General features: G+C 45.6%; 1 protein-coding gene across 2 annotated transcripts in view; it reads left to right on the top strand.

Annotated features, from left to right (window-relative positions):
- Nucleotides 1-3,607: 3,607 nt before the first annotated feature.
- Nucleotides 3,608-14,083, top strand: part of DHX16 (DEAH-box helicase 16) — a 31,687-nt gene continuing 21,211 nt past the window's right edge. Inside the window, exons 1-6 of one of the 2 annotated variants that reach the window (XM_018560660.1) lie at nucleotides 3,608-3,888; nucleotides 7,026-7,237; nucleotides 8,805-8,967; nucleotides 9,131-9,187; nucleotides 10,619-10,897; nucleotides 12,505-12,690. In XM_018560660.1, the coding sequence (XP_018416162.1) occupies nucleotides 3,691-3,888; nucleotides 7,026-7,237; nucleotides 8,805-8,967; nucleotides 9,131-9,187; nucleotides 10,619-10,897; nucleotides 12,505-12,690 (1,095 nt within the window). In that variant the 5' untranslated portion in view covers nucleotides 3,608-3,690. Of the gene's footprint in view, nucleotides 3,889-7,025; nucleotides 7,238-8,804; nucleotides 8,968-9,130; nucleotides 9,188-10,618; nucleotides 10,898-12,480; nucleotides 12,700-14,083 lie in introns of both variants that reach the window. The other variant, XM_018560659.1, reaches the window with a different exon arrangement.

Genomic DNA, 14,083 nt, shown 5'->3' on the forward strand with positions numbered 1-14,083 from the left:
CATGTCTAATTATTATAGATTTATCGATTAGTTGGTTGCAGCCCTAATAATTTCACATAAAAATAATTGAATTTGCTCTCTGAATTCCATCCCATTATCTACCAAACCTTAGCTACACCTATGGCAGCTGTGCCCTTTTTTCTGGTTCCAAGAACTTGCAGGGTTCCAAAAAAAAGTATTGAACTGGGAGGTTCCCTTGAAGAGGAAATCGGGAATAATTATCTGTCAGATTGGGTGATTTTCCTAGAATAGACCTGAACAACCTGTTCCAAGTATCCTGAGGCCTACCGGATACAAAATGGCGGCGATCACTAGCCTTTCAACCTGTTACTTGGGTTTGGACAAATCATCATTCCCTGGATTACTCACAAGGTGACACACGTGTAATCTCTTATGAACTCTGAACATGTGAATGTCATCTGAAAATTGTTTTCAATTTTTAAATCTGTAGCTTTCATTAAAATAATACCTGGTGATCCTGCAATGAATGTCTCCATTATCCGGGACTTACTATTATGGGGTGACAATGAAAGAAAGGCTTGAACCCCAAAACGTGTCACCACATCAATGTTCCCAGAAGCAACCCATCTCCTTTCCCAAGGCACGTCCAGGCAACCAAGAATGCCGCACACCTTCCACCTCAGAGCAGGTTGGTTACAGAGGATGTTTGCAGGCAGCTAGCTACCATAGAAATGTTCACAGAAGTGATCCATCTCCTTCCCCAAGGCACGTCTAGGCAACCAAGGACACCGTACACCTTCCACCTCAGTGAGGGTCCGTTATAGAGGATGTTTGCAGGCAGCTAGCCACCATAGCAATGTTCACAGAAGTGATCCATCTCCTTCCCCAAGGCACGTCTAGGCAACCAAGGACACCGTACACCTTCCACCTCAGTGAGGGTCCGTTATAGAGGATGTTTGCAGGCAGCTAGCCACCATAGCAATGTTCACAGAAGTGATCCATCTCCTTCCCCAAGGCACGTCTAGGCAACCAAGGACACCGTACACCTTCCACCTCAGTGAGGGTCCGTTATAGAGGATGTTTGCAGGCAGCTAGCCACCATAGCAATGTTCACAGAAGTGATCCATCTCCTTCCCCAAGGCACGTCTAGGCAACCAAGGACACCGTACACCTTCCACCTCAGTGAGGGTCCGTTATAGAGGATGTTTGCAGGCAGCTAGCCACCATAGCAATGTTCACAGAAGTGATCCATCTCCTTCCCCAAGGCACGTCTAGGCAACCAAGGACACCGTACACCTTCCACCTCAGTGAGGGTCCGTTATAGAGGATGTTTGCAGGCAGCTAGCCACCATAGCAATGTTCACAGAAGTGATCCATCTCCTTCCCCAAGGCACGTCTAGGCAACCAAGGACACCGTACACCTTCCACCTCAGTGAGGGTCCGTTATAGAGGATGTTTGCAGGCAGCTAGCCACCATAGCAATGTTCCCGGAAGTGACCCATCTCTTTCCCCAAGGCACGTAAAGGCAACCAAGGACACCGCACACCTTTCACCTCAGTGAGGGTCGGTGACAGTGGATGTTTGCACAGCTCCACCATTGGCCAGGGTTCGCTGTGCTAAAAACTGCTGTACCTCAGGCTCTTTGATGCAATATTTGATCCCTCAGGGCTGGTTCACATAAGCCCACATGCTTAAACGCCAGTGGGTGGGAGGCGTGCCACGCTGTCTCAATGCATCACACTGTTTACTTCTTTTATTGTGTGTTTTAACACCATAGACTTCAGTGGGAGCGCCAGCAAAACGCCTGAAATCCACACGTAACTTGATTCCCCGCCCAACAACTGCCTCCGTCTCATAGTAACTAGCTTTCCATTGGCTAAAAAAAGCCTTAAAACGCCTGAAAAACATGCAAAAACATAATACAGTTGCACTTTAATGAAATATTTGTTATCAGAAATCACAAATAATTGATAGACTTGAAAACGCACCCTTCTTTACACCCCTGAGTCTAATGGTAATGGTAAATACATATTTGAAAACACACTATGACAGTAGCAGGCAACGCACCCACACAGCATCCAAATTTTTGATAAATTCCCCCCGATGTGTGTCAACAATTTTTTACGTTGGTATTGAGATGGTTTTGATGCATTTCATTGATTGCAATACACGTTTGAGAACACACCATTACAGTAGCACTCATTGCAACCACTGCCAACCCATGCCAACTGAATAGGCTGCCTTAATGTTAACATGCATTCTTTCAATAATGCCTTCCTTTAGTACAAATATTCTGTTTATGGGCACTTAGAAAGATATATAAACATTGCAACTGCATTAGCATACATGTCAATGAAGCCTTAGAGCAGTGCAGGTTTTCTTTCTCAAACACGGGCTGCTATAGCATAGGACGTAAACTGAACCAAGCTTCGCCAGCTTCGCCTACTCTTCGCCTACTCTACGCCTACCCTACGCCTACCCTACGCCAATCTTACGCAATTCCTACGCCTTTCTTACGCTAGTGCTCATTGACTTTATATAGGCAGTGCCCGGCCCCGCCCCGCCCCGCCCCGCGTGATGTTTCCGCTTGTAGAGCTGGCTGAAACGCACCGTGCGTTCCAGAAGACCGTAGTGTAGTAGAAAGTCGCGGATGATGTCATCAACAGGCGCCGACGACCGCTTATCGTAGCTGGGTGTGCGGGGAGCAGGGGGTACCGAAGGGGTCATTGTACATGGTGAGTATTAGAAAGGCTGGAGATAAGGGGTTGGTGGGGTCATTATTGTGTAAGAGCAGAGTGTGGTGGGGAAGGCATGCTGGAACTTGTAGTTCCATAGCTGAAGAGACACAAAAAGGCCAAATAAATAGAATGGGGGGGAATTTATCAAAACTGGAGCAGACGTGCATGGCAACCAATCAGCTTCTCTCTTCAGTTTGTTCAGTTAAGATTTGAAAATGAAACAGAGACGATGATTGGTTGTCATGCACAACTGCTCCAGTTTTTTATTTTATTTGTTGCAGTTTTGATAAACTCCCTTCAATGAGTGCTGACAGATATGTTTATAGATGCAGGGAATATTATTTGACAGCCATTTATAGGAAGAATAATGCTGCGTGGTGAACAAGGTAAACTGAGGCGTTTAAAGTGAAACTCTGCTGCAGGGTGATTAATAAGTCCTAAGAGTGATGAACTGAGAAATTGTACAACTTCCAGACCAGCTCACATTATTTTGGGGTGACAAGAAGGTGGTCTTTAATGCCAGGTTGCCCATATATGCGTCCACTGTTCTGTGCTGGAAGCACACTCAGTTACTGACAGGTCCCGGTCCCTGTTTACATTTGGAGGACGGGGATGGGCTCCTGATCAAGAGCAGCCGCCCAGATCACAAGCATCGCCTACTAAAACAAAACCAAACAATGCCAGGGTCATGGCTGCAGCAACCATGATCTTGGTACATCCAGGATGAGAATGTATATGTATGGCTACTCTATCCAAAAAAACAACGGTTTGGCTTCAGATACAGTGGGCTAGGCTTAAAGTGTAATTATATAAACATGTAGTTATAACTGTGAATAGGCTGGGGCAGTTGGTTTTGATGTTGGGTAGTTTTAGCATCTGACTGTCTTTTGTTGTTCCTCACAGCCACCCCTGCCTCCTCTTCCTGCAGCTCCGCTCCTCCAGTTGGGCTTCCAAGACTCACTCCAAACCGCCGTCGACTGAGAACCCAAAAATGGATGGGGTGGAGGGCTGGGTGAGGGATCAGCTCCATGAGGTTCTGGGTATGAGTGACCGTCATGTGGCCCAGTTCCTCGTTGGCACTGCCCGGCGTAGTTCAAGCTCTGCAGATTTGCTAAGCCGTCTAATGGACACCGGAGCGATCGATGTCACGGATAAAGTGCGGCGCTTTGCGGAGGAACTCTGGTTGAAGGTGAGAGAGCTCCCAGTGCTCTGCGTAAGCTGTAAAGTGAAAAAAACTATTTTAACAAAATCAATCAGTCTGTCAATAGATCGGGAGCATGGACTTCTCGTTTTGTTTATTTTTTTGTTTTTAGGCTGTTTGATGTAAAACAGTTATGAGTGATATGAAATGTGTAGTACATGAAGCCTGTCTACAGGTTATATCTGTATCCTAAATCTAACTGGTAAGTATTTTTAAAGTAGAACTATGGGAAAGTAAAATGTACTCTTCCCGGTAGTTAGAGCTGACCTGGGACACTGCAGCTGTCACATGTCAGCTCTGTAGCTCAAGGACTGAGTGACCACAAACTGCTGATCGCTCAGCTCACAGCTTCTCCCTGCAGAGAGCGATGACTGTCGGTCACTGCTGCCTGCAGGGATTCCTTCCTATTCTCTCTATTCCTCCAGCGCTCATTGGAGAGGTGTGCACAGCTGGCTCTAGAGAGGCAGAGCCATCTGTCAATCAGGCAGCGGGGTGGATCCCGACAATACTGTCAGGATCTTTCGTGGCTGCAGCGCACCTCTGCGCTGTCAGCATATAGCAGGCAGTAGCCCGCTATATGCTGAATTTCGGTCACAGGAGGACATTAGTAAATACTGTGGGGGGAATTTATCAAAACTGGAGCAAACAGAATCTGGAGCAGTTGCCCAGGGCAACCAATCAGCATCTCTCTTCAGTTTGATCAGGTAAGATTTGAAAATGAGAGAGAGAAGCTGATTGGCTGCAGTGCGAATCTTCTCCATATTTTGTCTGCTCCAGCTTTGATAAATTCACCCCTGTATACTCCTGTGACCCAAAAGAGAACTGAAGCCAACAAAAAAGATATTCCTCACTTTACGACTTACCTGCTTTACGACCACTCACACTTACGACCAGCTCTCCGACCGTACGTGCGGGAACGTGGCAGCGGCAGTGCGACGTCTCACCGGCGGAAGTGCTGTACTCCGTTCTCCACTGCGGGTCTCGGTAAGTACTTTATTGACTGATTTACAGTACACTGTACAGTACTGTATATCTGCAACACTATACAGTACTGTACTAATGCAGTACAGTACTGTATACAGTTCCTCACTTAACGACCAATTCGTTTAACGACCTGGTCGTAGGAACGGAACTCGGTCGTTAAGTGAGGAATACCTGTAGTTCTCTTTTACCCTTCATCGTTCATTACATCCATGATCTGCTAATGAGGGCAAGTGTTACTGATAAAGCAGCCATAGCAGTCCTGATTAAGAATTGGTAACAATTCACATAGAAGTCCCAGCTAACAGCCCTCGTGTACCACATATGGGGAACTAATCACTTTCAGTTTAATGAGAGGGCATGCTTCTAAAGGTGCCCATACACTGCACGATTATCGTACGATAATCGTATGCGATCGGGTTTTCGTACGATAATCGAGCAGTGTGAACGGAGACGTGCGACCGTTTCTACTGTACGGTCGCACGTCTTCTGTCGAACCAGCATGTTCGAAAACCAGCCGGGAATCGTACGATTCTCGGCTGGTTAGAACGGTGCTCGGAAGACAAATGCTGAACGGGCCGGTGTGCGCACACGCGCACACTGCCCGTTCAGCATTGCGGTCATCGGAAGCCCGCCCCTCAGGAGGGCGGGCTTGCGATGATCGAGAGTGCGATCTGCCTGTCCAAGATAGGCAGATCGTACGTTTTTTTAATCCCTTTACAACCATCGCAAGACTAAAGTCTTGCGATGGTTGTAGAGTGTATGGCCACCTTAAAGCTGGCCACACACGTGGCAATTATCCATCAATTTTCAGCCTTTGGGCCACCTGGGAATTGTAAATATCAGGGCAAATCATCTCCAGAAATAAAGCAGTCTTGCCACCCACAAGTTTTATGAACCACCAAAATATGGTCTATGGTGAGGTTGAAACTGGGCAATGCGCAGTTTTAATAAGGAAGATCTTTTTGAATTGAAATGGAATTGAAACAGGAAAAACGTATGTCAATTTCGATTGGGGCAGTTTTGACCCAGTCTTCCTAGGGCAGATCTAAACCTCCATTTTATGTCTTCAGAAAATATAATCAAAAGTTCAATTGTTGAATTACATTGCCCCAAGTATGGTTAGCTTTACAGTCATTCACATGTGGAAGGGATGCAAAAAAAAAAACCAGGGGCCATGGCCACATCTATTTGCAATGTGGTAGCTGTGATTGGTGGAGCCAGACACAGCATGACTCACACTGACTTTCAATAATCTTCAAAAAAAATAATCTTAACCAGGTTATCTATAGAAATCTAAACAGCTCTTTTTACACTAGAGTGCTTCCTTTAAAAAGATGTTACCTTGATCATGCAGGGCAAGGTGCCTCTGGAAAGGGAATCCCCTCACTTTGCCTGTGCTACCTCACCTCTCAGCTCTGTGCTACCTCTCAGCTCTTGCTCCTTTGCAGCCATTGCTGAAAGTGTCGGTGACCCAAGGGACTGGTGATGTCACGTTCCTGTCATGTGACAGTGCTTGGGAGCAACGATTAGCTGTTGGGCCTGGGCACCATCACAGGGAAGCAGGGCACATACGTCTCCGTAGCAAGAAGAATCAGGTTCTGAGGAGAAGCAAGGAGCTGCAAGGAAGTTCAGATAAGGTGAATATATGTGGATTGGGGGGAAGGCTCTTCAGAGACACCAGCACCTTGCTCTGCATGGGCAATATGACAGTGTCTCCTTAAAGAAGAAATGCTTTGTATGGAGGGTTCTTGAAGCATGTTTTGTCAAGTCAGGACATTCATGTGATGATTCCATGTGACTGGTTAGCGCTCATTCTCTTTTCTTTATAGGTAGGGCAGTTATTTTATGGTTGCCCTTTCTTGGTAAGAGTTTGGCACAACAGCCATGCATGATCTGCTTTGAAGTTCCTCCAGCAGTCTCCTACCCTCAATGCTCATATATCCCCTTGCTCATCAGAGTTGTCTGCTAGTCCCGCTGACTTAATTGATGTAACATTTAAAACACTGACACCTACAGAACCAATGGCAGTGGCTCATTGTTGGGTACCACGTTTTCCCATAACGTCTTCCAGGACAGCATCACGAGATGGAATCTCCTCCATTTTTCAACAACTGTCTTGATTTGTTGTCTTTTATGCACAGCTTCCCCAAAAAGTGTCAGTTGAACGCCCAGCTCGGGCAGCAGAGCGAGAGGCCCTGGCCATTCAACAGAAAAACAAATCCTACGCTCTTCTGGAAGATAGTGATGAGGAAGAGGCAAAGGAGGAGAGCAAAGGTGACAAGAAAAGGAGGAAGAAACATCTGAGGAAGAGGAGGAAAGAAGAGTCGTCTGAGAGTGAGAGTGACCATGCACAGTGAGTACAGCTGGTCCTGGACTTGTGTAATATTTTTTTTTCTCTGGTGGTTCAAAAATATTGTATATAATTGTGTAATAATTTTGTTTGTAACCACTGCACAATAGCAAAGAAGCTGTTCCCTATCATCACACAATATGCAAAAGTAAAAAGTACTGGAGCAATTATACCATTCTGGTTTGGTTCATAGTAGACAATGATATCTTGCCTTGCAGTAAAGTAGGTGTGAATCCTAAATGGGGGGAAATTTAGTTTGCTAAAACACTGCTTATCCTAACCAAGTCTACTTTTTTAAAACAAAATACTTGTTTCCACTCAGTTGTATATCAGCACTGCTTATCTCCTGCAGCTTCTTTATTAGGGATGCACAGATACCAATACTGGTATTGATATCAGGGCCGATACTGAGTATTTGGTCGAGTGCAGGTACTTGCCCAAATACATACCTACGATACCGGAACTTCCAGTCATAGGGAGATCTCCCTCTGATTGGCAGTGCTGAGGGAGCATGGAGCCGGCTTCCTTTGCATTCAGGGAGTCGGCTTCCTTTGCAATCAGGGAGCCAGGCGGCGGGTTATGACCCACCTCCCAGCTTCCTGATTGGCTAGGAAGTCGACTTCACTTGTGGTTAGGAAGCAAGGCTGTCTATTAAATCAGGAAGCGGAGCGGCATGTCATGACCCACCTCCCGGCTTCCTGATTGGCCAGGCAACCAGGCTGCCTAGCAAAAAGTGAAGCCAGCTTCCTAGCTAATCAAAAAGCTGGCTTCACTTGTTGCTAGGCAGCCTGCCTTCCTGACCAGTCAGGAAGCCGGGCAGCAGCTCATGACCTTCCGCCCAGCTTCCTGATTGGTCAGGAATCCAGGCAGCCTCGGGAAGTGAAGCCGGTGTTCTTTCGATAGAACACCGTCATCCCAGGCAATCGGGAAGCCCGGCAGCGGGTCATGATAATCGGAGCACACAGCCCCGGTATTGTCGAGTACTGAAAAAAAAATATGGGTACTTGATACCGAAAACCCGGTATCGGTGCATCCCTAGTCTTTATAGCCACTTCCTTTCTACGTGCACTCCAACTATGGCTCCATGGCACTTCTCAGGGCAGGTTTCCCATAAAATGTTAGTCTGCACAGAGGCTTGTAGTCTCCATTGGGAGAGCATGTGGCAGGGTGACAGTGTAGGAACACAATTTGGAGACAGGCACAGAGTGTTGTCACCCTATTACAGGAGGTGCCTGCACAAGGAACTTCATAGAAGGCTCACCAAATATTATATAAATGGAAGTTGCACATTTAAAGGTATTAAAAATGAATAAAATGTTCATGAATATATTAAAGCTTATATGAGATTTTTGGAAACGAGTTTATATATACCGTAAGGCTAGATTCAACGTTTAGATGGTCTGTGTATGTTGAAGCTGCTGGTGCATTGTTTACGTTTAAAGCCTGGCATGGCCACCGGACCCTGAAAGAATCTGCACTCTAGTCACATTAGCCAGCATAGGGACTGCAGATTGTCATACAAAATAGATCTTGCTCCAAATATTGATTTGTCCATCTCTATGACTTCCAGGAAAGAAAAAGCTCCATCACCTCAGCTAATCTCTGATGATGAAGAAGACCAAGAAGAGATGGAACGGATAAAGGATCTGGAGGAAAGAGATGCTTTTGCAGAAAGAGTGAAGCAGAGAGATAAAGATAAAACCAGGAATATTGTGGAGAGGTCAGATAAAAAGGTAAGGTGGTTGAGAACAGCAAGTTGACTATAGAGACTAGGCACCGCGGGGAAGTATTCTACATGCTAGAAATGTCCACAGCAGAAGATAGCCTCTGTATATTTTGTTACATTCCTTCATTGTTTTTCTAGAACTACATTTTCATTCATGCTCTGCATTGTAGGCATACGAGGAAGCGCAGAAGAGACTAAAGGTGGCGGAAGAAGATCGTAAAAAAATGGTAAGGCAATTCCTGCGGTGATATTACAGTGTTTAGTTTTTTGACTGAGGTTTAATATGTCCAGTAAATCTATATCACTTCTTTTTTTCATCATCAATATCAGTTAAATGTATTAATATCTGTAATCAGATATTACTGATAAACACTGTGCGAATTTGACACAGTGGGTGCTGCTGTCTAGCCGGTGTCCTCCTATCAATCAAAAAGATCTCCTTCAGGTCCACTCCTCTGCTGGTTGACAGCAGGCAGTGGGCGGCTGCAATAGCCAACCTGCTATGGCATTTTGAAATAGCCAATAGCAGGTTTGCTATTGCTTTTAGCCACTTGAGTAGATTCTTGCCTCGGTAAAATAGGACATGGGGAAGCAGAGGGGGCAGTGGAGCGGCCGGCGGGAGAAGGTGTTGGGATGATGTGGGGGAGCGGAGTTACCTCAGCAGTGCAGCACATATCCTGGAACTAAGCAAATGACAGCTGCCGTGGCAAGATTCTGCCACCAGGAGCTGAATGTAAACAAAGCAGGCATTAGGGTTGCAATATTTAGCCGGCTATTGCCATTTAAAATAGCCGATAGCAGGCTGGTTATTGCTCCCAAATACTGCGGATCAGAAGAACGGATCCGAAGGAGTACTTTCTCCTTCAGGTCCACTCCTCTGCTGTTTGACAGCAGGCAGTGGGCGGGTACAGTATCCAGCCTGCAATAGGCTATTGCAATTTAAAATAGCCAATAGCAGCCTGGTTATTGCTCCCTGCCACTGCGGATTGGAGTTTTGCCGCTGATTTTCTACTGCTGGCTGTTGAATGGGAAGAGGGTAGTGGTTAAGTAGCCCCTCCACTGCTATATGTTCACGTTTCCCTCCTCTCATCTGCAATGTGTCCATCCTGGGTATTGATATACCTGCACCGTACAGGTCAGGAGGATTTTTGCCTGCTCCCACAGAAAAGTCAGGTCAGTCGGGGTGGGGGTATGGGCAGAGTCACAGCAGGTGGCAGTGGCTTCACATTGGTGGGCAGTGTTTAAAGCTGATACTGTGGGCGGGCAGGGGAGGTGGCTTATAATCGACAAATTATATATTTTTTTCTCGATGTTTCCCAAAACTGCTATTTTCGGCCGATATGTTTCGTTTGCCGATATATTGATGCATCCCTAGTTAATACATAAGCGGATGAGTAATCATATCACTGTATCTGTGGTCTAGGCCATTTAATTTCTGATCAAATGTTGATTTCTAGCTGTAACGGTTTCCCTCTAAATGGCATGTAAGATGGTAAATGTCCTAATCTGCTGCTATGATGAACTCTTACATGGGCACATTTACAGTTTTGTCCTTAAGATTGAGACCTGCAGTGTCCATTGTGACTGCTGCTCACTCTCTGCGTTATTTGTATATAGGCTTTCAGAGAGTGTTATACTATATGTCTGTATCCTTACAGGTGCCGGAGCTACGGAAGAAGTCTCGGAGGGACTATTTGGTGAAGAGAGAAAAGGACAAGCTGGAGGACCTGGAGGCGGAGATAGCGGATGATGAATATTTGTTTGCCGATTCTGAGCTGACCAGGGTGGAGAAACGGGAATTGGAGTATAAGCGCAGTGTGAGGGATATGGCGAAGGAGTACAAGAAAGCCGGAGAGAAGGAACGCATGGAAAAACATGACCGTTACTTCATGCCTGAGGAGACGAGGAGTAAGGTACATGAGAGTATTGACATGGAAGTCAGAAACTAGGCAGCATAGACAGTCATGAAGCACATCTTACAATATAAAGAGAACCCTTCTAAGACCCTTGCTCTGTCCATTCATTTGATGTCAGGTGCACTGATCAGATTGGCTTGTGACTGGGCAGGATAACTCCAATCTGTGTCCATGGTGCTTGTCCCTATTTCAGAGTGGACAGAGCACTGAAAGAAGACATTGTTTCAGCCAAACAGTTGCTTAGGTCTTGCGTGCATTTACATAATCCGTAAAGTAAAGCTTCTTAATGTGAAATTATTTTCTTAAAGAAGGAAATGTCCGCTAAAAGTGACCTCTAATCACAAATGAGCTGTAGTGTCATTTAAAAAAAAAATAAAATAAGCAGCCAGCTTAAGGCTTTTTAATTGCATCTGATGGGTTTGGCGCTCCCATAAACATATATGGAAATGCAAGATCCACTTAAATCAGGTCAACTGTATGTCATATGTACCCGTTAATGAAATCTGAATGCTCTCAGAAGCATCTCTAACTGATGGCATTGACACAACCCCAAAGCCTGTCAACACTGGCTCTTATTCAACTGCAAAAAAAATGTTGGTTAAAGGAGAACTGTGGGGTTAAGGCTTTTCCCCATAGTTCTCCTTAGGGTAACGGGAGGATACAAACTAGCATCCTCCCGTCACCCTAGGCTCAGTATACCACGATAAGGATTGAGATTAGATTATTGCAGAGATAATAGCCTACCTGCTCAGCACCTTACTTTATCCAGGAATAGCTGTAGTGCACCGGTCCTCCCCAGACTTCTTGTTGCTCTTGTCAGTAATCTGGTGATTCTGGAACACTCATTGCAGGCTCCTTGCTATCACATACAGCAGTGGTTCTCAACCTGTGTAACCTCAGGACTCACATTTGTCCTTGGTCATTAAGTCACGACCCAAATCACACCTCAGCCAGGGGTCCAGTGGGCTGCTGTGCTGTGGTGGAGCTCCATCCATATGTGTATTGCTTGTACAGCTTTCTTGCGTGCCCTGTAGATGGGCCGGGAGCCAGAATGTGATATTACTCTGGTCCAAGCACCTCTACAGGGCACATTGTAAGCAAATGCAAGTATGGGTGGAGCTTGCGGCCATACCCCCACCTCAAGCTGACACTCAGTGGCGGGCAGCATATTTTGAAAGGCTGCTCGGAGCGACAACTGACAGCACTGTGCTAGGGGGTGGTTGAGGACCCTCTCGCCTTGCACAGTGGAAGGCACTTGGCGACCCAGTGAACATGGGGTTGCGACCCACTTTTGGGTCACGACCCACCATTTGAGAACCACGGACATACAGAAAACCTGATGTAAATATAAAGAATTGGATTCTTCTTGGAAGTTTAAATCTGATATGTTGTGCAGGAAATAGAGATAAGAAGCTACACAGTACAAGATTCGGGAAAGTACACTTCTAATGCCCTCCTGCTGACCCTTTTCGATTGTTGTTAGTTTGCTGAGGGATTTAATATATCTTATAATACCTATTACCAGGTATTACAGGTATTTTCACTACATGCTATAGTACAGTTCACAACATTGCTGTTAATGTTTGTATTTTATTGCGGTGCAGAAAATCCCAGACCGCTATGAGGAGCCAGTGACAGAAGAGCGTTTTGCACCTCGAGAAGAGCAGAGACGCTGGGAGGAGGAGCACATTGGAGCAGCGTCTCTGACTTTTGGTGCAAAGGATGCCCGTGCACGTGGACAACAGCAGTATGACTATGTGATGGAGGAAGATGAGGTGATCCAGTTTGTCAGTGCCACACAGATGAAAGGAACTGTGGAGAAGGTAAGAGGTCTCACTGTTACAAACGTGTCCCTTTTTTTGCATGCCAAAAAATACTCATGGCAAGGGCTAAAGATGCATCCCAGTCGTAAACAAATATTTAGCATTTAAATCTCCAGCCATTTTGGGGGGTTTTGGATAGGTGAATGGTGGAGCCGTCCAATAGTAAAGAGAAAAGCAAGCACACCAATTGTAGATCCAGATACAAATTTACCGAGTACCAATATCGGCAGAAAATAACGCTGACGTCTTATCTCAATAATTAGCACCATTATATGAACTTTGTAAAGTTTCATTGCAGAGAAGGGCAAGTACGCATGGGCATTGGCTTTTGAAGTGCATTGCTTGGTTGTTTGTTTGTGTTGGATGTCTTTTGTGCCAGCCTATTGCTTGGCATCCTTATGAGCTAGGAGGGTGTGGACATTGACAGCGCCAATTCAGACAAACAAAGCCATGTGATGGTAGGAAAGTTCCCGGGATGTTAAACCCCCTTCCAGGCCACGCCATTTTTCAGTATTCAGCGCTGAGGTAATTTGACTGACGTTTATTCCGTCATGCAGCGCTATACCGAAATTAAATTTATACTATTTTTTTGGGGACAGATAGAGCTTACTTTTGGTGGTATTTAATCACCACGGGGGTTTTATTTTTTACTATATTATGAAAAAAGTTTTGAAAATTAAAAAAAACTGTTTTCCCTACGTTATGTTATAAAACCTTTACCATTGCCCACTTTTTTGGTAAAAGACGGGGTCACGTCGGGTAAATGGACACCAAACATGTCGAACCTCAAAATTGCGTGCGCCCGTGAAATCGCAAAAAACTACCATGTCTAAAATTGTCCATAAGCGACGCTTTTAAAAGCTGTTACCGCTCATCAGTTTAGTGTTATAAGTGATTAACGGCCCTAAAATTACTGCTCACACTCCCACTTTCGCGGCGATATGTAATGTGTGGCGTAATCGTTGTTTTTTTAACGTTTATTTGTGCGTTTACGCGGCGGCGGGGGACTTATATTTTTTTTTAATGAGAGTTCTATTTTTTTTTTTTTTTACACTTAAAACAGGTCCTCTTTATGCTATCACTTAGGGGACTAACAATCCCCCTATGTGATCGATAATATACAGTGGCAGGTCCTCTTTATGGAGACATCAGGGCCCTCTAAGACCCCTAATGTCACCTAGGGACCCCCATAGAATCTGCTTCACCAGCTTCTTCTCTGGCTATAGCAGCCGGAGAAATGACAGCCTCCACCTTTAGAGAGAACGGAGAGATCAGCGGTGGGGGAATGCAGATCTCTCCCCTCGGTCCCGGGCTAACAAAGGGGGACAGCGGAGCCCGGATAACCAGCGGAGGGGGGGGGGGGGCAAAGCACGGCAAGGGAGGG

The sequence above is a fragment of the Nanorana parkeri genome, unplaced genomic scaffold, assembly GCF_000935625.1.
Source record: "Nanorana parkeri isolate BGI_ZX_2015 unplaced genomic scaffold, ASM93562v1 scaffold470, whole genome shotgun sequence".
NCBI classification, from domain to species: Eukaryota; Metazoa; Chordata; class Amphibia; order Anura; family Dicroglossidae; genus Nanorana; species Nanorana parkeri.